Source organism: Macaca thibetana, chromosome 12, assembly GCF_024542745.1.
Source record: "Macaca thibetana thibetana isolate TM-01 chromosome 12, ASM2454274v1, whole genome shotgun sequence".
Lineage (NCBI taxonomy): Eukaryota > Metazoa > Chordata > Mammalia > Primates > Cercopithecidae > Macaca > Macaca thibetana.
In genome coordinates this window covers 117,345,291-117,368,114 of record NC_065589.1, presented here as the reverse complement: position 1 = coordinate 117,368,114, position 22,824 = coordinate 117,345,291, and the positions used below count along the sequence as shown (strand labels likewise).

Below are 22,824 nucleotides of genomic sequence, written 5' to 3'. Positions count from 1 at the left end.
GGTACGGTTTGGGTAACTTCTTTGACTTTTTTCTCATCTTGTCTGAGACTTGCTTGAATTACAGTTGAAGACTGATTATTGGTCCTACTCATTTCTTTGTATCTAAATTAAATGGTGTGTGTTTATGTCACATTCGCAAGGACAAAGCGGAGAAAAGAGAATTCGAACAGAGGGTAAGAGTAGTCCTTGTATAACTACCCTGGTAATCAATTAGAAATTAAATTCACTGAAATAATATCTTTAGGGTTTGTACTGTTCTCATTTCACATAAAGCCGTGGAGATTTCTTCTGTCCTTGCTGAGATTTATTAACAGTAGGTAAGCCTCTTTGCTTTTTCCTTGACTTTCATTATAGGTCTGACACTTTCTCCTTCCATCTATTTACTTTTAAATTTGTAAGTACTGTTACCTTACTTTGCTCAAAATTGCTTTCAGGAAAGGCAAAAAAAGGAGTTAAACATGACAGCAAACCGCTTAGAAAATTACTGTGCCTTTTGTTCGGTTAAAAATATTCTAATTCTGTTTGTTAATACTGAACTTTTGAGCCACTTTTGCTAATTTTTCTGGGGTTGGAGTCATGTATTTTAAGTGACATATCCTGTACTAAGCTTCATACTGTTATTTTTACTGACATTACAAATTAGGCAATTATACATGTTTAGGTTTACTATTTAAATCTTTTCTGGGAACATCTAAACATTTTTCTCATGAATATATAACATGAATTAATCTTAACACATAACGGTCAAGGCTTTTTTATTTTATTTTATTTTTATTTTTGAGATGGAGTCTCACTCTGTCACCCAGGCTGGAGTGCAATGGCAAGATGTCGGCTCACTGAAACCTCTGCCTCCTGGGTTCAAGCGATTCTCATGCCTTAGCCTCCCAAGTAGCTGGGATTACAAGTGCCCGCCACCATGCCCGGCTAATTTTTTTTTGTTTTTGGTAGAGACGGGGTTTCACCATGTTGGCCAGGCTGGTCTTGAACTCCTGACCTCTGGTGATCCGCCTGTCTCAGCCTCCCAAGGTGCTGGGATTACAAGTGTGAGCCACTGCGACTGGACAAGGGTTTTATTTATCGAAGATGAAAAATCTTATTTTGTGAAGCATAAACCAACAAGAATGAATAATACTTGTTTTACTAAAAGATAATGAGTAACTTTCTACATGATTCTTACCAGGTTCCACTTAAAAACTAGCTTTCTTGGGCCCTGTAATAATTCCATAGGTAAAACTAATCAGAGCTTCTTCAGATTTAGTTATTCCCCAAAGATCTGTTGCCTTCAGAAAAAATAAAAGCTATCAAGAATAAAACAATTTTAGGAAACGGAACCTGGGGTTACTGTTCAATGACTAAATCTGATTTTGCCTCGTGACTATTTTAAACTCTTTACAATAAAGGGTCTGACAACCCAAAAATATGCTAAATTCTAAATTAAAAAACCAATAATTATATAGTTTTAAGCAGAAGATATCTTGGGTGTCTTAGAACAAAGAAAAGTTTTTAAGTAAATATCTAATAAAGACACAATAGAAATTATGTCATCTGTCTTGATTGTAAATAAGTAAATGTAGTTAATTTACTCCAGAAAATAATGACCAGGAAATACAGAAAACAGAAGTGGCTTCTCAAGCCTGTAGTATATCACAAGAACCGATAGAACTTTTTAATGATACTGATACAGAGGTTGCAATCCATGCGAATTTTGACTCAGTTAAGTATGTGTAACAGAGGCTGTATGGTTCCATAAACTACATCTTTATTTTCAAGAAAGGAAAAAACCCCAACAATAAAGCCTTAACACAGAAGCAATACTTACCAGTACCGGAATTTTGAACCTAATGTAAAATAATGTGCAAAAAAATTCTTTTGAGGTGGAAGTGGTCTGTCCAAACGGAAGAATGTGTGATGTTCTACACATGCTTTCCACAAATTTTTACATGCTCTGTAATTCACCATATTAAATCCCAATAATGTTTCTCTAGATTCATGCTGTAATAAATGACAAAATGCAGAGAATACCAAAAAAATGTCAGGATCTAATGCTCCATTTAATTTACTTTTGACAGATAAATTATTCTAGCCTTCTAAACACGAACTTGTTAATGATATAGATAGAATCTACAGGATCTTTTATCTAGGGTTTTTTGCTTATCCAATAAAAAGGCAATGAAGTATACGGAAAAGCCTGCAAAATCTGGACCTAATTCAGTCTTTTTTTTTTTTTTGAGACAGAGTCTTACTCTGTCACCCAGGCTAGAGTGCAGTGGTGCAATCTTGGCTCACTGCAACCTCCGCCTCATGGGTTCAAGTGACTCTTGAGCCTCAGGGTCCCGAGTAGCAGGAATTAAAGGCATGCACCACCAAACCCAGCTAACTTTTTCTATGTTTAGTAGAGACAGGGTTTCACCATGGTGGCCAGGCTGGTCTTGAACTCCTGACCTCAAGTGATCTACCTGCCTTGGCCTCACAAAGTGCTGGAATTACATCATGAGTTCCCGTGCTGGCCTTGTTCATTCATATTACAACTCTTAGGAACTTTTACCTTAGATCATAGTTAGAAATGAGCTCAAACTTTTAATATGTATCTGTTTTCAACATTAGCTATGACTCTGTTTCAAAATATAATTCTAGGCCATAAATTAAATGTTAAAATACATCATCACAACTTTTAACAATATTCCTAATTTAAAATATCTGTCGAGATTGTAAATAAGAACATTCAGCAGCTCTGAACACTATTACATAATTCAAATTTTAAAATTAGTACTAAAATAATTTTCCATTTTCTTGAACACTGGTACAGATTTCTAAATAAATAATGTCATTAAAGTAAACCATATATAGCAACATTCACATCTCATAATTGCACAGCTCTGATTTTCACACAATAAATGCAACCATTTAACCTTTACCCAGTTCCAGAAATGGATCGTTATTACCACCGCAGAAGTATCCTTTATCTCCCCTTTCTACCAGATTACCTTCCCAAAGTTAATCACTCTTCTGCCTTTATCACCATAGAATAGTCATGCTTGTTTTTGAACTTTATTGTACATACATGGAATCACACATATATGTCTTTAGGTCTGGCTTTTGTTCAGCATTATGTTTCTGATATAAATTCAAAGTTTGTGAAGTAGCAATTCACTCATTTCCACAGTACTCTATTATAATGAATTTAATAGTTAACTTATCCACTTTACTGTTCACAGACATTTGATATTTCTAGTTTGGGGATATAAGAATGCAGCCATGCATATTTCTGTATGTTCTCTGGTGTACACATATGCACATTTTTGTTGCTGGGTCATTTGATGTACGCATATGCTCAGCTTTGGTAGATAATGCCCAACAGTTTTCCAAAATGGGTAGATCAATATACACACCCTCCCACCAGTAGTATATGTGCCATATATTCACAAACTACTGGTTTATCAATTTCTTTCCCCTTACTGTTCTGTTGTGTATGTAGAGGTAGCATATTTTGGTTATACTTTGAACCTCCTTTATAATTACTGAGGTTCAATGTTAATGGCCACGTGGATATCCTCAATTGTGAACTGTCTATTCAATTCACTGGCATATATTTCTATCAGGATGCATATAAAACCAAGGATTCTGTGTGTATTACATAATGTTCTATACTGTTTCACTCTCTTAGTGTTATCTTTTGATGAAGAGAGTTATTAATCTCAACACAGTCCAAATCATCAATCTTTTAAGGGTACGAAGGTTTCCTTCTATGTCCGGTTAAAGATATCCTTGCCCATCAAAAGTTCATTAAGATATTTCCCATGACTAATACATAATAAAATGCCCATGTATAAAGTATTAAACTATCATATCAGAAGGAAACATGCTTAAAACATCACTTCTTGATTACGAGAAAATTAAGTCTTACTTATGGTTAATAGTTGTTTTGTTTGTACTAACATATATAGTTTATATGTTTTACCATATGCCATAAACATTATGCAAAGTAAGAGAAAATGTCTCAGCTACTGTGATGCACTAATGCTTCTCACTATCAGCATCTAAGATGCATATATATTCACGCATTTTGACACTTGGTATACTTTTCAAAAAGTCTAAGTAATTTCCATATTCTATCATTATATTTGAAATGTAACAAAAATTTTTCCAGCCCAATTTCTAAACAATACACAAAAAAAGTTGTACTGAGAGATAAGTATATTGTATGAAGTTTGGGTATTTAAAAACAAAGAGATGTTTTAGAAAGACGACATTAACAAGGCCATCTTCTGCAGAGTATGCCTGTATACTGTCTTTTTTTTTTTTTGAGATGGAGTCTTGCTCTGTTGTCCAGGCTGGAGTGCAGTGGCGCGATATAAGCTCACTGCAACCTTCACCTCCTGGGATGGAGTCTTGCTCTGTTGTCCAGGCTGGAGTGCAATGGCGCGATATAGGCTCACTGCAACCTTCATCAAGAGATTCTTGTGCCTTAGCCTCCCAAGCAACGGCAAATACAGGTGTGTGCCACCACATCCAACTATTTTTTTGTATTTTAGTAGAGATGGGGTTTCGCCATATTGGCCAGGCTGGTCTTGAACTCCTGGCCTCAAGCAATCCACCCACCTTAGCCTCCCACAGTGCTGGGATTACAGGCGTGAGCCACCGTGCCTGGCCTGTATACCATCTTTACTTTCTTTTCTCCTATCAGACAGGTTGTAATGTGCCTATGCTGTAACAAAGTCTGAGGAAGGCATATCTTACCAAATAGCATGAAAATCTAATCATCATGCTTATGAACTACAAAAGGATCCCTGTATACTGTCTTTAATCAATTGTCAGTTAGATATTGTTGCTGTTATCACTTATTGGTAAACACACTTTTAACTGGTACACTACTTCAGAAAATGAGTGTGAGGATTCAGTGATATGAAAATGACCGGTCTTTTACCAGGCACATAGTAAGTTCTCAATAAAGCCTGGATATTATAACTATTATTAATAACAATAGTATTATGATGGGATATTATTAGAAGTTAAATTAGAAAAGTTGACTTCTACAGTGCCATCTATGATTACTTAAAGTAAAATATTTGCCCTCTGGTTTCCAGATAACAGTATTATATTTTAATCAGCTAAATTTTAAAACATGTAAAAGAATTCCCATTAGCAGCATTAGTCATAATATCCCCAACCTGGAAATGGCAAAGCTGTCCATTAACAGCAGAATGAATTAATAATTTATGGCATAGTCATTCAGAGGAATACCATACATAAGTGAAACGAACTAATGTTATATGCAACAACATGGATGAATCTCACAAAAAATGTTAAGGGAAAGAAGGCAGACAGTAAAGACAACAACTGTATAATTTCATTTTTTAAAGTTCAAATATAAGCAAATTAATCCATGGTCATACAAATGAGAGTAATGTTTACCTTCCAGGAGGCTTAATGACTGGAAGTGGGCATCAGCTCCAGCAGCAACATTTCAAGCATCTGGGGTGCTGGTAAAGTTCTACATATTAGAAGGAGGTACATATCCTACATATCTTGGAGGTGCTGATATGGATATGTTCACTTTATCAAGTTGTGTACTTAAAATATGCACATTTTCGGTATTATATTTTATTTCAATAAAAATTCTCTTGAAAAAAATCCCTTTATATTTTAAGAACATAAATGATAAACCACAGTTTATAATCACTTAGTAGATCAACACAACAGAGCTGATTCAAAGACTTTCTTTATTTTTCAAGAGGCAGTAGTGTCCTGCTCTGTTGCCCATGCTGCAGTACAGTGGCACAACCATAGCTCATTGCAGCCTTGAACTCCTGGGCTCAACCTATCCTCCCACCTCAGCCTTCCAAGCAGCTGAGATAACAGGTAGAAGCCACCACTGTAGCCAAAAGCTTTTTTTGTTTGTTTGTTTTTGGAGACAGGGACTCCCTATGTTATCCAGACTAGAGTACAGTGGTGTGATGATAGCTCACTGCAGCCTTGAATTCCTGGGCTCCAGAGATCCTCCCACCTCAGCCTCCTGAGTAGCTGGGACTAGAGGCACACATCATCACACCTGGCTAATTTTTTTTTCCTTTTTTTTTTTTGTAGAGACAGTGTCTCACTAAGTTGCCAAGACTGGTCTGGAACTTCTGGTCTCAAGTGATCCTCCCACCTCAGCCTCTCAAAGTGCTGGGATTATAGGATTGAGCCACTGTGGACAGCCCCAAAGACATTTTTAAGGTTTCAAATACATTTTACACACATACACATACAATCATCTTGAAATCTGCACTAATCTGCCAAGATTTCTCAGATTTCTAAGAAATAATGTAAATCAAAGGATAAGGTTAGTTTGATTTAATGAAACACATAAAATCATTTACAAGATGAAATTATTTGCAACACCATATTTTCCATGACAACCCAATTTGTTATTTTTAATATATAAAGCCATTACCACTCCAACAAAGGGAGGCAACGTGTTATAAGTTCATGAACTTGTAACACTCAGCTCCCCTAAAACGAAATGAACTTATATACGAAAGGAAGTACTAGAGATTTAGTAGGGGAAAAGGGATATATGAAATGCTCATTTGCTGCCCTCCATACAGGGACCCCGAGGTTTTCAATGAACATCATGTGTGAGAAATCAGTTTCTAAGCTCGAGAAACAGCAAGAGGAGTATCTAGAAGAACTTTAAATGAGAACCACATACACATTGGAAAAACAAGTACATTTTGTTATAACAAGTGAATTCATTACCTCAGCAGGCAGTTATCCATAGTATTAATTGCACTTTCACTTGTACTAATAGAAAACTTCTGTCATGAATGGGTATTTCTTAAAAGGCTTCATTTACATCAATAATTATTAAATCAGTACTCACCAATTCTTTTCTAAGTTGAATAAAAAACTGTTTGCACTTAAAAGAAATTTTTACAATCTTCAACCTGGACAAAAGAGAATAAATTATTCAAAGTATTGCATAATGATAAAAATATTAACAAATTACAAAAAATATTTTACATGTATATTTAGTAATACCTAAACATTTTATCATATATACATACACATAGTACATAAAGAATTGAAAGTTTTTGGTGCTTCGTGGAAAAAATAATTAGTATTTGTGTTCAACTGAGGAAAATTTTGTATCTACAGAAACACTTAAAAACAGATGTCACAAATTAAAATTTCAAAAAATATCACTAACTTAGTTGTTTACTCTCTGCAAATTTATAAGCAAGCCTTGGAAAAATGTAAGATTTAATTATTTTACGCAACAACCCTAAAAACACTTTTAATTTTAAAAAGCATTAAATTTTAAAAAGTTACCTTTCTACACCACCTTTCTTCTTAAATGCAACCCACATAATGCCATAAGAGTTCCCAAAGCCTTATTAGTACAATCAGTATAAGCCAAGTCATTTTACCTCATTCAAACGATATAAAGTCTTTTTAAACTTTAAGACATAGAGGTAATAAGATATGACGAGTTGATGGGTGCAGCACAGCAACATGGCACAAGTATACATATGTAACAAACCTGCACGTTATGCACATGTACCCTACAACTTAAAGTATAATAATAATAAATAAATTAAAAAAAAAAAAAAGAGATTTGATCTTACTGAGCAAAATGTCTTTCAGGATCCTGTCTCAATCTTCTAAGTAAATATATTCATGATAATTCTAAGTCTGAATCTTCATGGCTTATGGCCCTATCTATCCAAGAAGCTCTCAGCATTCTCAAAGAATAAACTTCACACACTTTAATCACTTGAAGAGGCAAATGCATGAGTCAACTTCAAGCATGCATGTTCGGAGTAGGGAAGAAGAGATTTGTTTAGGCTTCTGATTTGAAAATTTTGTATTTTACTTTTGGATACTGAGCTTTCACTTGACAGGGATATAACAACATGGGAAAAATATTCTGTCATAGAGATTCTGTCATAGAGAGAGGGCATTATTTCCAGAAGCAAAAAAATAAAAAATAAAAAATAAAAATTTACTGTATTTATGGGGAAAAAAGCCAGGTGCCTCAATTCAAAAAATCCTATGAAGACATACTGATATTTCAGAAGTTAGACAACAAAAAACACTGTTCATTTCTAAATGATCAAGAGAAAGGAAATCTAGGTCGTTTCAAATCACCTTAATTTCAAAAATTCCCAGGAAGGTATCAATCAATGAATAAAAATCTTTTCACTGAATGTTCTCTGTTGTACAATATATATTTTGTATAACTTTTATTTTCTTATAAATGTATTTTGTGTGACTTGTATTTTCTACGAAGTTTTTTTCAGAAATTTACCAATGTACAAATTAAAAATCTTTCAAACAGTATCTATTTTATATAGCAGTAGTATAGCTATAACCGTTTTCTTTTGGCTACTATATGCCTGGTTTATTTTTTTCAATGTTTCTGTCATTTTGTATAACATTTTAGGTATGTCTCTTGTAAACAGTATAAAGATTGATTTTTTTTTAACTGGAACAATCCCTTCCAGTAGTTAATAAATCATTAGACATACTATGCATTTTTCACATGACATCAGAGTTTTTACACTGACTTTACATTTCAGTTTAAGGTTTGCCTTTGTCATCTTAAAATGTATCCTATTACAGACACAGTTTCACTATGTTGCCCAGCCTGGCCTCAAACTCCTAGGCTCAAGTGATCCTCCTGCCTCAGCCTCCTGAGTAGCTGGGACTACAGGTGTATGCCACTGCATATGGCTCAGACTGATTTTTAAAAATTCAGTTTGAATAATCCAAAATATATGAAACAATAATAAGTACTTGAAAAGACACTCATTATCATTAGCCAGCAGGGGAATGAAAATAAAAACTACAATGAGATACTACTTTACACCCACAAGAATGGTTATAATAAAAAATACAGATAACAAGTGCTGGTGAGAATTTGGAGAAATTAAACCCACATGCAATGCTGGTGGGAACGTAAAATGATGCAGCCATGTTTGAAAACAGTTTAGCAAACCCAAGTATTCCACTCCTAGATACATACACTCAAGAAAAATGAAAACATATGCCCACACAAAAACTTGTACAAATGTTCAGAGCAACATAATTCTTACTAGCCCAAAAGCGGACAAAACTGGTGATATAAATGTGGTATAACTATAAAATGGAAAATTATTCAGCAATAAAGGGGAAAGCAAAATGGATACATACTACAATGTGGATGAACCTCAAAAATGAATGAAAAAATCAATCACAAAAGACCACATAGCACATGATCTCATTCAATATTAATATAATATATAGAATAGGCATATCTATAGAGATACATGATAGTGATTAGTGATTGTCTAAGACTTCTGGCAAATAAAAAGCAGAGAAAGGAACAGGGAATGACTCCTAGTAATTACAAAGTTATCTTTTAGGGGCAATAAATGATTCAAAATTAGATTATGGTGATGCTGTCCCTGAAACTATACCACAAACCACTAAACTGTATACTTTAATAGGCAAAATTATGGTATGTAGATTATATCAATAAAGTTATTTAAAAATTCAGTTTGATGTTTTCAATATGAATATCCAACACATTTACAGTTTTGATAATAACTAACATACTTGGATTTATCTCTACTGTAATTTTTTTTGCTACTTGTCCAAAGTTTTCTGTTTCTACTGGAATGCCAATTCCAGTAGATCATATAACTATTCTATATAACTATTTTATATCATATAACTATTTTATACTGTTTTACTGATTAACTTTCACATGGTTTTGGAAGGCAGCTAGGCTCACCATTACACCACCAATGCATCTTTTCATTTTCCCTTTTAAGCATTTTATTATGTATAACTGACATGCAAAATGAACATATTTAAAGTATATACTTTGGTAAGTGTGACGTATGTATGTACTTATCAAACCATCATCACAGTCAAGATAGTGAACATATCTATCATTTCCAAAAGATTCCTTCTGCCACACTGTAATCTTCCTCTAGAACTCCAACACAGCAACCCATCCCGCCTACGTAACCACTGACCAACTTTGTGTCCCTACAGATGGAATTTTCTAGAATTTATATAAATCGAAGCATAGAGTATGTATTTTTCATCTGTCTTCTGTCACTCTGCTTAATTATTTAGAGATTCATCTGCATTGTGTTTTTCACTAAATATTTTCTCCACTTCGCCGAGGAGCATTCCATTCTATGGATATACCACAACATGGATGGAAATAGCCATCACTTCATGACGAATATTTAAGTTGTTTCTAGTTTTTGGCTATTACAAATAAAGTCACTTTGAACACGTGTGCAAGTCTTTGTATGAACATTTGCTTTAATTTCTGTTGGTCAAATACTAGGTAGGAGTGAAACAGCTAGGTCATATGGTAGATATATTTCCAACTTTTTAAGAAACTACAGAAGAGTCTTCTAGACTGGTTAGACCATTGTATATATTATAAGAATATACTCATTCTAGTCTCCTTAATGCTTACTACTTGCATGGTACACCTTTTTATCTCTGAAAATAAAGCCAATCGCTATATGTATATTCTTATCTACAAGGAAAGCCATTATACTTTTTTCTTCCCCATTTGTTTGCCTTTTATTCCTTTTTCCTTTTTCTTTTCTAAAACACTGGTAAGGACCTGGTGTACAAAGCTGAAGAGAAGTAGTGACACGAAGTATATATTTTCCTGATCTTACATAAAAAGCATTAAGACTGTCACCATTTTGTACAATATTAGCAGATTTTTTGTAGATGCCCTTAATCAAAATGGAAAGTGCCTCTTATTTATAGTTAGCTATGTCTTTATTTTTTTATCATGGTCAATTTTGTCAAATTCTTTTTCTGCATCTATTGAAATACTCAAATGTTTTTTCTATGTTATTATAATAATACGGTTAATTATACTGATTGACTTTCAGATGTTAAAGCAATCTTACATTCTTAAAATAATCCCCATTTGAACATGATGAATTGTCATTTTTATATATTACTCAATAGAATCTGCTAAACTTTTATTAGGTATTTTTGCATCTATGTTCATGAGTAACTGCAGTTTTCTTTCCTTGTAAAGTCTTAGCCTGGTTTTAACATCAAGGTAATAATCACATAAAACATGTTCCTTCTTTATTGTCTAAAAGAGCTTATGTAGAACTGGCCTTACTTCTACTTTAAATGTTCGACAGAATTCACAACAAGGGGCCTGGAGCTCAAATGTTCAAAAGGTTTCTAATTACAATTTCAACTTCTTTAATTGATACAGATAGATTCAAGTGTCTTTTCTTCTCAGGTCATTTTTTAGTTTGTCTTTCAAGGAATTTGCACATTTAATCTACGGTGTGAAATTTATTAATGACATTTGTATTAGTCCATTCTCACACTGCTAATAAAGACATGCCCAAGACTGGGTAATCTATTGGGGAAAGAGGTTTAATTGACTCACAGTTCAGCATGGCTGGGGAGGCCTCAGGAAATTTACACTCATAGCACAAGGCAAAGGGCAAGCAAGGTACTTTATTCACAAGGCAGCAGGAAGGAGAAGTGCAAGCAGGGGAAATGCCAGATGCTTATAAAACCATCAGATCTCATGAGACTCACTCATTATCAGGAGAACACAAAGGGGGAAATTGCCTATGATTCAATTACCTCCACCTGGTCCCACCCTTGACACATGGGGATTATGGACATTACAATTCAAGGTGAGATTAGTGGCAGTGGGGTGGTGGGGGGGGGGGGGGGCAGGACACAGAGACAAGCCATATCAATATTCAAACATTCAAATCTGCTCACAATATTATTTTATTATGTTTTTAATGTATGTAGGGTCTGTAATGATATCCCCTTTCATTCTGGATACTGGTACAGCCAAACTTTAGATATACTTAGGGCTTAGTTCCAGACTACCACAATAAAGCGAATATTGTGATAAAGTGAGTCACACAATTTTTTAATTTCTCAGTGGATATAAAAGTTATGTTTACACTATACTGTAGTCTATTAAGAGTTCAGTATACTATAGTGAAAACAATTGTATAATAAAAAATCAGAGTAATTTGTAAAAAATTCTAATGATCATCTGAGCCCTCAGGAGTTGTAATCTTTTTGTTGGTGGAGGGTCTTGCCACATTGTGGCAAGACCACATTGCCAAATGCTATTTGATAGCATTTACCTACAATAGAACTTCTTTCAAAACAGTCAATCCTCTTGACCCAGCTGCTGCTTTATCATGAAATAGTCTATATCCTTTGTCATTTAAACAATGCTCGCAGCATCTTCACCAATAGTATATTCCATCTCAAAAAAATCACTTTCTTTGCCATCCATAAGAAGCAAATCCTCATCTATTCAAGTTTTATCATGAGATTGCAGCAATTCATCCCCTACCTCATCTTCGGACTCCACTTCTAATTATAATTCTCTAGCTATTTCCACCCCACCTGTAGTTACTTCCTCCACTGAAGTCTTAAGCCCCTCAAAGTCATCTATGAGGGTTGGAATCAATTTCTTCCAAATTCCGGTTAACGTTGCTATTTTGACCTTCTACTATGAACCATGACTGTTCTCAATGGCATCTAGAATGGTAAATCATTTCCAAAAGGTTTTCAACCTACTTTTCCCAGATCCATCAGAGAAATCATCCTCAATGGCCACTACAGTCTTACAAAATATGTTTCTTAAAAAAGACTTGAAAGTCAAAACTACTCCTTGATCCATCAGCTACAGAATTCATATTGTGGCAGCAAACATGAACCTCCTTGCCATCTCTAACAGAGCTCGTGGGTGGCAAGATGCATTGATTGTCAATGGGAAGTAATATTCAGAAAGGAATCTTTTCCTAAGCAGTAGGACTTAACAATGGGCTTAAAATATTCAGTAACCTATGCTGTAAACAGATGTGTGGTCATCCAGGCTTTGACGTTCCATTTCTAGAACACAAGTAGGGTAGATTTAGGACCTAGCATTTACAGAATGGTAAATGAGCACTGGCTTCAACTTTATTCCGTAACAAGAGACTCAGTCAGTCCTTTGAAACATTGAAGCCAGGTATTAACTTCATCTATGATAGTCCTAGATGGCATGTTCTTCCAACAGAAGGCTGTTTCATCTACACTGAAAACCTGTTGCTTAGTGTAGCCATTCATCACTTAGCTAGATAGCTAGATCTTCTGTGTAACTTGCTGCTTCACTTTGAACTTTTATGTATGAAGATGGCTTCTTTCCTTAAGCCTCATGAACCAACCTGCACTAGCTTCAAACTGTTCTTCTGCAGCTTTCTCACCTCTCTTCTCAGTCTTCACATAATTAAAGAGAATTAGAGCCTTGCTCCGGATTAAGCTTACGGGAATGTTGTGGCTGGTTTCATGTATCCACACCACTAAAATATTCTTCATATCAACAATAAGGCTGTTTCACTTTTGTATCATTTGGGTGTTCAATGGAGTAGTACTTTCAATTCCTTCAAGAACTTTTCCTTTGCATTCACAATTTGGCTAATTGGTGCAAGAGGCCTAGTTGTTGGTCTGTCTGGGTTTTTGACACGTCTTCTTCACTAAACTTAATCATTTCTAATTTTTGATTGAAAGTGACAAAAGTGCAACTCCTCCTTGCACTTGATCACTTACAGACCACTGAAGGGTTATTAATTGGTCTAATTTCTATATTGTTGTGTCTCAGTGAACAAGGAGTTCCAAGGAGAGGAAGAGAGACAGGAACGGCCAGTCAGTGGGGCAGAAAGAACCAATATTAATACAGTATCTATCACTTAAGTTTGCTGTCTTATGTAGGTGTGGTTTGTGGCATGCCAAAACAATTACAATACTAAGATCAAAGATCACTGACACCATGACATATATAATAAAAAACTTTGAATTATTGTGAGAAATACCAAAATATGACACAAAGACACAATGTGAGCACACGCTGGTGGAAAAACGGCACCAACAGAGTTGTCTGATGCAGGGATGCCACAAACCTTCAATTTGACCATTTGCATGTCTTTGTTTCTGAGAAATGTTTATTTTAAAACATGAATTATTAGGCTGGCTTTTGCTGTTGGGTTCCTTGTTATTCTGGATACCAGGCCCTTGTTGGATGCAAATATTTTCTCCAATTCTATAGGTTGTCTCTATACTCTTGTCAATTGTTTCCTTTGCTGTGTAAAAGCTTTTTAGTTTGATAGTCCCATTCGATTATTTCTGGTTTTGTTGCCTGTACTTTTAAAGACCTACCCATAAAATCTTTGCCTAGATCAATATTCTGAAGCATTTCCTCTGTGTTCATTTAGCAGTTTTATAGTTTCAGGTCTTACATGTAACTCTCTAATCCATTTGGAGATGATTTTTGTATATAGTGAGATAACAGTCTGGTTCCATTCTTCTGCAATAGATATCCAGTTTTCTCAGTACCATTTATGGTAAAGGGTGTCTGTTCCCTACTATATGTTCTAGGTGCTGTTGTCAAAATTCAGTTGGCTGTAAATACATGAATTTATTTCTGTGTTCTCTATTCTGTTCTGTTGGGTGTATGTGTCTATTTTAATACCAGTACCATGCAGTTGTGAATACTGCAGCTTCACAGGGTAATTTGATGTCTTCCATCTTTATTCTCTTGACTTAGTATTGTTTTGGCTATTCAGGATCTTTTAGGGTTCCATATGATTTTTTTTTTTTTTTTTTTTTTTTAATAGAGACAAGGTCTCACTGTGCCATCCAGGCTGAAGTGCAGTGATATGATCATAGCCCACTGCAACCTTAAAGAGCTGGGCTCAAGTGATCCTCCCACCTCAGCTTCCAGAGTAGGTAGGACTACAAATACATGCCATATGCCCAGCTAATTTTAAAAAATATTTTTTATAGAGACAGGTCTCGCTATGTTGTGTAGGCTGGTATTAAACGCCTGGGCTCAAGCAATCCTCCTGCCTTGGCCTCCAAAAGCGCTAGGATTACAGGTGTGAGCCACTTGGCTCCCCACCCATATGAATTTTAGAATTGCTTTTTCTATGCCTGTGAAGAATGTCATTGGTATTTTGACAGACATTGCATTGAATCTGTAGAATGCTTTGGGTAGTGTGGTCATTTTCGCAATATTAATTTTTCTAATTAATGAGTATGAGATGTTTTTCTACTTTTTTTTCTGTTCTCTTCAATTTTTTTCTATCAGTGTTTTGTAGTTTTTGTTGTAGAGATATTTCACCTCCTTGGTTAAGTTTATTCCTAAGTATAACATTTGGTAGGTATTGTAAATGAGATTGCGTTATTGATTTCTTTTCTAGCTATTATTGGTGTATAGAAATGTAACTGATTTTTGTACATTAATTATGTTCCCTGCAACTTAACTGAATTCATTTAATAGTTCTAAGAGACTTTTAGTGGAGTCTTTAGGCTTTTCTTTATGATCAGGTTTTCTGCAAAGAGGAACAATTTGACTTCCTGTTTTCCCATATGGATGGCCTTTATTTCATTCTCTTTTTTGACTGCTCTGGCTAGGACTTCTAGTACTATGTTGAATAAGAGTGGTCAGCATGGGCATCCTTGTCTTCTTTTAGTTCTTAGAAGAAAAGTTTTTAGCTTTGACCTGTTCTGTATGATGTTAGCTGTGGAACTGTCATTTATGGCTTTGATTGTGTCAATATATGTTTCGCCTATATCTAATTTGTTGAATTTTTTGTTTTTATCATGAAGGGATGTTGAATTTTATCAAATGCTTTTTATGTGTCTACTGAGACGAATGTATAGTTTTTGGTTTTCAATCTGTTGATGTAAAGTATTTCACTAACTGATATTTATATGTTAAACAATCCTTGCATCCTGGAAATAAACTCCGCTTGATCACATGGAGATAACGTGAAAAGTGTATCTTTTTCGCGTATCATTGAATTTGCTTTGCTAGTATTTTGTTAAGGAATTTTTTCATCTATGTTCATTAGGAATACTGGCCAGTAGTTTTTTCTGTCTTTTCTTTTTTTTTCAGGCAGGTCTCACACTGTCGCCCAGGATGAACTTCTGAACACAAGTGATCCTCCTGCCTCAGTTGCCTGAGTACCTAGGACTACAGCATGTGCCACCACACCTGGATAATTCTTTCTTTTTTTGTTGTTAGTTGATTTTTATCACTTCAAAAAATAGAAGCTTCAATTTGTTGATCCTTTGTATTATTTTTACAGTCTCTACTTGATTTAGTTCTGCTCTGATCTTTATTGTTTTTTCTTCTACTAAATTTGGGGCTTGGTTTGTTCTGGCTTTTCAAGTTCCTTGAGATGCATCATTAAACTGCTTATTTGAGCTCTTTCTACTTTTTTGATGTAAGCATTTATTGCTATAAACAGCCCTCTTAGCAATGCTATTCCCGTATCTCATAGGTTCTAGTATGCTATGTTGCTGTTTTTGTTTCAATAAATTTTTTTATTTCTGTCTTAATTTCTTAATTGACCCAATGGTCTTTCAGGAGAGTGTTATTTAATTTCCATGTATTTGTACAGTTTCCAAAGTTCCTTGTAATTGATTTCTAGTTTTATTCCATTGTGGTCTGAGAAGATAATGGATATAATTAGTATTTAAAAATTTTTTGAGACTTGTTTTGTGGCCTAACATATGGTCTTTCCTGAAGAGTATTCCACGTGCTGGGGTGAAGAATACATATTCTGCAGCTGTTGGATAAAATGTTCTCTAAATGTTTATTAGGTTCCTTTGGTCTACAGTGTAGGTTAAGTCCAATGTTTGTTTTCTGTCTAGATGATCTGTCCAATGGTGAATCTGGTGTGCTGAAGTCCCCAACTACTATTGTATTGGAGTCTGTTTCTCTATCTTTAACAATATTTACTTCATATATCTGGGTGCTCCAGTGTTAGGTACGTATTTTCAATTGTTATATCCTTTTGCTGAATTGATCCCTTTATCATTTGATATTGACCTTCTTTGTCTCTTTTTATGGTTTTTTACAAAGTATATTTTGTCTAAAATAACTGCTTCCGTATGCTTTTAGTTTCCATTTACATGGGATTTTTCCTTTCCTTTACATTTAGTCTATTGTGCTTTTTTACAGGTGAAGCCGAGTTTCTTGTAGGTAGCATAGAATTGGGTCTTGATTTTTTACATCCATTCAGCCAGTGTCTAAGTTTTAATTGGAATTTAAACCATACACATTCAATGTTGTTAAGTGACATGTAAAGATTTATTCTTGTTATTCTGCTAATTATTTTCTGATTGTTTTGTACATCCTTTATTCTTTTCATCCTCTCTTGTTGTTTCCCTTGATTATTTGGTGTGTCTGTGTGTTTTTTTTTTTTTTTTTTGGAGTAATAACCTTTGACTCCTTTCTTTTTCTCGTCTACTCTAGATGTATCTTATCTGCTCTGCCAGGGAATTTTATACTTTTGTGCATTTTCATGATAGTACATAGTATCCTTTCACTTTCAGATGTAGGGCTCCCTTAAGCATTTCTTATAGGATCCATCTAGTGGCAATGCATTCTCTTGATTTTTGCCTATCTGAGACAGACTTTATTTCTACTTCATTTTTGAAGGATAGATTTGCTTGGGTGATGTATCCTCAGTCAGCATTTTTATTGGTTTAGCTGCACTTTGAATATATCACCATATTCCCTCCTGGCCTGTAAGGTGTTTGATGAGGAATCTGCCATTGGTCTGATGGGGATTCCATTATGTGTGACTTGATCCTTTCCTCTTGCTATTTTTTGACTTCTGTCTTTGATTTTTAACAATTTGACTACAAAGTGCCTTGGAGGAGACCTTTTTGGGTTGAATGTCTATGGGGTTCTTTGAGCTTCTGGTATCTTAATGTCTCTACTTCTTGCAAGAGTTGGGAAGCTTTCAGCTAGTACTTTCCTAAATAGGTTTTTTTGTATGCCTTTGCCCAACTCTTCTGAAATTTTCAAAATTCAAATATTTGGCTGCTTTATAGTGTTCCATGTCATTCAGGCTTTTTTATCCTTTGAAAAAAATTACTAGGTTATTTCCAAAGACCTGTCTTCAAGTTCAGAAATTATTTTTACCACTTAATCTAGTCTATTGTTGATGCTTTCTACTGTATTTTTTACTTCATTCACTGAACTCAGTTCCAAGATCTGTTGGCTTTTTTTAAAAAATATATTTCAGCTGAATTTCTCATTCAGATTATGAATTGTTTTCTTGATATCTCTGTATTGTTAAGCTGTCTTATATCTCACTGCATTTTTAAAATATTATTTTATTTTTCAGGCATTTCATTATTTCTTCTGTCCTTACGTTGATATCTGCACATCTGGTGTAACAGGTGCTTCTTCCAATTTTATGAATTGGCTGTAATAGGAACAAACTTTTTCTTCTGATGTACCTATAGTGTTGGCTGGATTGGGTAGGGTGCTCTGGCTTTGGTTCTGGGTGGGTGAAGTAGCATAGTCTTCACATTATTTATTTGGCTCTAGTCAGTGTCAGAGGTGTCTGTGAGTTCCTCAGTGGCTTAGGGTGTAGAGGCTGTGGTGAAGCTGTATTGGGTATGGAAATGCCAAGTAGGCTGGTTCATGGGCACCAGCTGTGATGATGGCAGGCTGGGCACGCCAGTTCTTGGGTCTCCAGGTGGTATGCATGGTGCCAGTATTATCAGTGGGCTACCCTTTGGGGTCCTGAGCTGTGCATGTGGGGGACAGTACTGGTAGAGGCAGGGTGGAGGGGCCCATCCCTGGGCCCCTGGGAAGTGCCCACAGGTGCCAGGGGCAGGCAAAGAAGGTCCATTATTGAGCCCCTGAAAGGTGTGTGTGTGTGTGTGTGTGTGTGTCAGTAGCTGTAGGTATGGCCAGCCAATGCCTAGACCCCAACAGTGCCTGGAGATGGTGGCTGAGGGTGAGGCAGCCCTTCTATCGTCAGGCCCTTGGATGTTGTGTGAGGGCCCTCACAGTTGTACTAAGTGGGGTAGGTCAATCTCTAGGTTCCTGAATGACATATACAGATGCCAGCAGCTGAGATGGTCCTGTGTTCAGGCCCTTGATGTTGTCACTGGTGATGGCGGACAGGGCATGTAAATGTCCATGTCCCTGGAAGGTGTGCTCAGGTAGGCCAGTCCTTAGCCTCCCTGAAGGCACGTGCAGCTGTACACTGGTCCTGCTGCTGGACGATGAGTTGCTGTCAATGGTAATGTTCCTGTGCAGGCAACTCTGAGGCTATAATGAGCACATGCTTCATCTCTCTTTACGATGGGTACAGCCTCCCTGGCATACCGCACTGCCCATTTCCCAGGGTGAATGACAATGTAAGAGATACAGTTTTGAGGACCTAAGCTACATCCTGGGTGCAGTTAGTATTGCAACCTTGCAGCCCTCTGTGTGGACACGGAGGGTTGTCAGTGGGGTCTGGGAGATGTGGAAATGCAGCAGCTACTGGGCCTCACTGCAGGATGTATTCTGATGGGGGCTGAGCTCTCAAAATGGCACTGTGTTGCAACTGCCTGGGTCTTAGGGGGTGTGCAGAGGGAGTGTAAACTCCCTCTCTGAAACAATGCCATGGTGTGGACTTCAGGCAGCTCCCTATGCTAGTCTCACGGCCCATGAGGGCCAAGGGGCTCTCTCATGTAAGTAGGACTGCAGTAATCTTTGGTGCAAATGTGAACTATTGAGGATTTCTTGCTTACCTTTTTCCTGCAATGGGCAATTCCTCCTGGCTCTCAGGTGATCCTGGCTAGGCAGGCTACTTTGCTTCCCTCTCCTGTGTGTCAGAGGTTCCCTGTCACTTCCTTGCTGAATTCTTCTCTTCTCTTTTAAATGTCCTATTCATTGTGTGGTTATCTACTTGCTGATTTGGTCCTCTTTGTGGAAGACACCAGTGCCTCTGTGACTCTAGTCAGCCATTTTGAAGCTCCCTCCCTGCTTTCTTTTCTTTCTGTAGATCCAGATTCCTGTCTTATATTATTTTCCTTTTCTGTGAAGAACTTCTTTTAACATGTCTCACAAGGCAGGTCTACTGGCAACAAATTCCACCAATTTTTGTTTGTGTGTGTGAAAGTCTTTATTTCTCTTAAACTTCTGAAGGATAACTTTGCTATAGACTTCTGGGTTGGTGGGTTTTTTCCTTTCAACACTTTAACCAAAATATTTCACTCCAGTTTCTTCTTGCTTACATGGTTTCTGAAGAGAAATACAACATATTTTTTACCTTGTTCCTCTGGGTTAAATGTGCTTTTTATGCTTTGCTTTTTAAAAGATTTTCTGATTATCTGCAGCGTGACTATGATACGTGTAAGTGTGGGTTTTTGGGTTATTTAACCTGCTAGGTGTTCTCTGAACTTTCTGGATCTGCGATTCGGTGGCTGTCATGAATTTTGGGAAACTATCAGCCGTTATTTTTTCAGATATTTATTTCTTCTGTTTTCTCTCTTTATTCCCATCACGTCTTAAATACTGTTCTTTAGTTCCTTTTTCCCATCACTTTTCAGTTTTTGAAGTTTCTATTGACATATCTTCAAGATCACTCATTTTTTTCTCGTGTATAATCTACTGATAAGACCAAAGGCATTCTTTATTTCTGTTGCAATGCATTTGATTTCTAGCATTCCTGTTTAATTCTTTCTCATAAGGTTTCCTAAGGTTTCCATCTCTGTGCTTACATTTCCATCTGTTCTTGTACATTACACACTTTTTCCATATACTTTTCCCTTAGTATATTAATTACAGTTATGTTAAAGTTCTGGTATAATACTTCCAAAATTTCTTCCATATCTGGGTCTGGTTCTCCTCCTTGCTTTGTTTCTTCAAACTGTGTTTCCGCCTTTTTTTTTGCTAAATGCTGGATATGATATACTGGGTAAAAGAAATAAATATGCTTTTGGTGTGAAGTTTTATGTAGACCTGGCAAGGCATAAGGCTATGTTTAATGTTTGTGTAAACACTCTGTAGGTGTCAGAGGTTATAATTTTCTCCATCTTTGTTTTTCACATCCCTGCTGTCTTTGGGTTTCCCTAAGGGACTCCTAAATAATCTGAGCCTTACAGTTATTTCAGTTGTGATTCCCTGTTATTATTTATGAGCCATGTTGACGTGGCAGTAAGGTGTGCGATAGGGAGGAATCATTCTTTCATCCTGTAATTAGGTCTTTGTGGTTTAGTGGTCTGTGCCTCTTGGCTGTAATCTTCGGTGCTTCTCAGGTCAACCCCTCCTTAGGTGAGATAAGAAAGCAGGAGGGGTCTAAATTGGGTATTTCCATTCTCCCACTTTGGTTAAACTCTGATAAAACCCACATTGGTTAGATGCTGGTAAAATAGTTTGCCCTGGGGGCAAATCTTTGTTAAAAAGACTGGAAAACTCTGATCATCTTTAAAAAATTCCATACAAGAAAAATTCATAAGTAATAATTTTTAATAAGTAATTTTGAAATAAACTATTTTGGTGTCTTCCGGTAGGTTCTAACCAAGTGGGATAAAGTATAAAGTTTATCTCACAAGTAAAATGACAACATTAAAATAGTTCAACAGCCACTGTCTTTAGTATACATTATTATATTTGATAATACAGTGGTAAACATAAAAGTATCAATGGATGTTCTTACCATGGAAAGGTATTCATTCGTACCCTGTTCTTATAAATCAGAATTCCTCCTGACATCACTCCAATCATAATTTCATTGTTACTCTGATCCTTCAAAAAAATGAATAAAAACATGATAAATCTAAATTAATGGGCTTTGTTAGAGATATATTTTAAAAATAGGATTCTTTTTTTAAACTAAACATGGCATTTTCAAAGGTTGCAAAGAACTGAATACTAATTAGAAACTCAAATGGTAATTATTACAAAATAAAAATAAAGAACAAATTTTAAATCAAACTGAAATGTCTTACTAAAATTCTTTAATCTAAAGCAAAATGGATCTCAGGATTTCCCACAATTTATGACTAGAACTGACTCTTTGGAATAGGAACCTAGAATTCAGAAATCAGAAACCTTTGTCTTTGGTAGCATGATGACTTAGTATTCATTTTACCATTCCTAAAACTATTACAATCCATTTACTAAGTAACTGTGATGCTAACATCATAAACATGAATAAAACATGTAGGAATTCAGAGTTTGGTGAAAGGGAACCCAATAAAGCAATATTTACAACATATGAGAAGTCCTATAACTAATATGATACATTAGAAACATCATGAGAGTATACAATAGAGAATAATTCTTAGAGAGTTTAGAAGACCCCAGAGAAGAATATTTGAATTGTACCTTGAAGAATGAGTGAGAGTTTGCATACTAAATGACCCAATTTGAATAGCTAACCTACACTAATGAGAGAATGGGTAGAATAAAAATACATTTCTTAGATGCTAATTTACCTTGAAACCATTTTGCTTTATTTAAAAGATTCTACAAGTAACCCAATACAGAAGGCACACTTTTACCACCTACCATTCATTTAATGAGAAGACAGAACTTATTAAATAAAATATAAGCTAGATTTTAACATTGTCTTCCTAGAACAAATACTTTATAGTATCAATAACTTCTAATGAAATAAAATCTTATTAATCTGTTAGGTAAGATAATACATAAATGGTCAAATGCAACAATGCATATTAATTTGTGTGGCTGCTTTTGACTTGCAATAATCAACATTATTTCAGTACACCATTATCAGAGTATTAAGAAGCATGTTTTAAAGGACATCAATTAGAAGTTTGGATCAAGATATAAGACTGAGCCTAAATGATGCAAGAGTAAATATATACTCCTACTAGCCTATCTGCTCCCAACCTCAAAAAACATTATAGAAGATATACATTAGGGAAGAAATACATAAAGCAAAAGAATCTGTAATATTTAAAAACAATCTATAACATATGAACATATGTTGTCAATGGACCAGACATCTTGAG

The 22,824-nt window shown here is 35.5% G+C and overlaps 1 protein-coding gene and 1 non-coding gene across 10 annotated transcripts in view; both read right to left on the bottom strand.

Moving 5' to 3' along the window:
* PTPN4 (protein tyrosine phosphatase non-receptor type 4) overlaps window positions 1-22,824 on the bottom strand; it is a 232,478-nt gene that overhangs the window by 61,498 nt on the left and 148,156 nt on the right. For all 9 annotated transcript variants that reach the window (XM_050752693.1, XM_050752700.1, XM_050752699.1 and 6 more), the window contains 3 exons: window positions 21,504-21,592; window positions 6,863-6,926; window positions 1,820-1,992 (listed from right to left, as the gene is read on the bottom strand). In XM_050752693.1, coding sequence (XP_050608650.1) covers window positions 1,820-1,992; window positions 6,863-6,926; window positions 21,504-21,592 — 326 coding nt within the window. The remainder of the gene's footprint in view (window positions 1-1,819; window positions 1,993-6,862; window positions 6,927-21,503; window positions 21,593-22,824) is intronic.
* On the bottom strand, window positions 4,679-4,785 carry LOC126933310 (small nucleolar RNA U13). The gene has a single exon (XR_007718546.1). It is a non-coding gene; the product is annotated as a small nucleolar RNA U13 (small nucleolar RNA).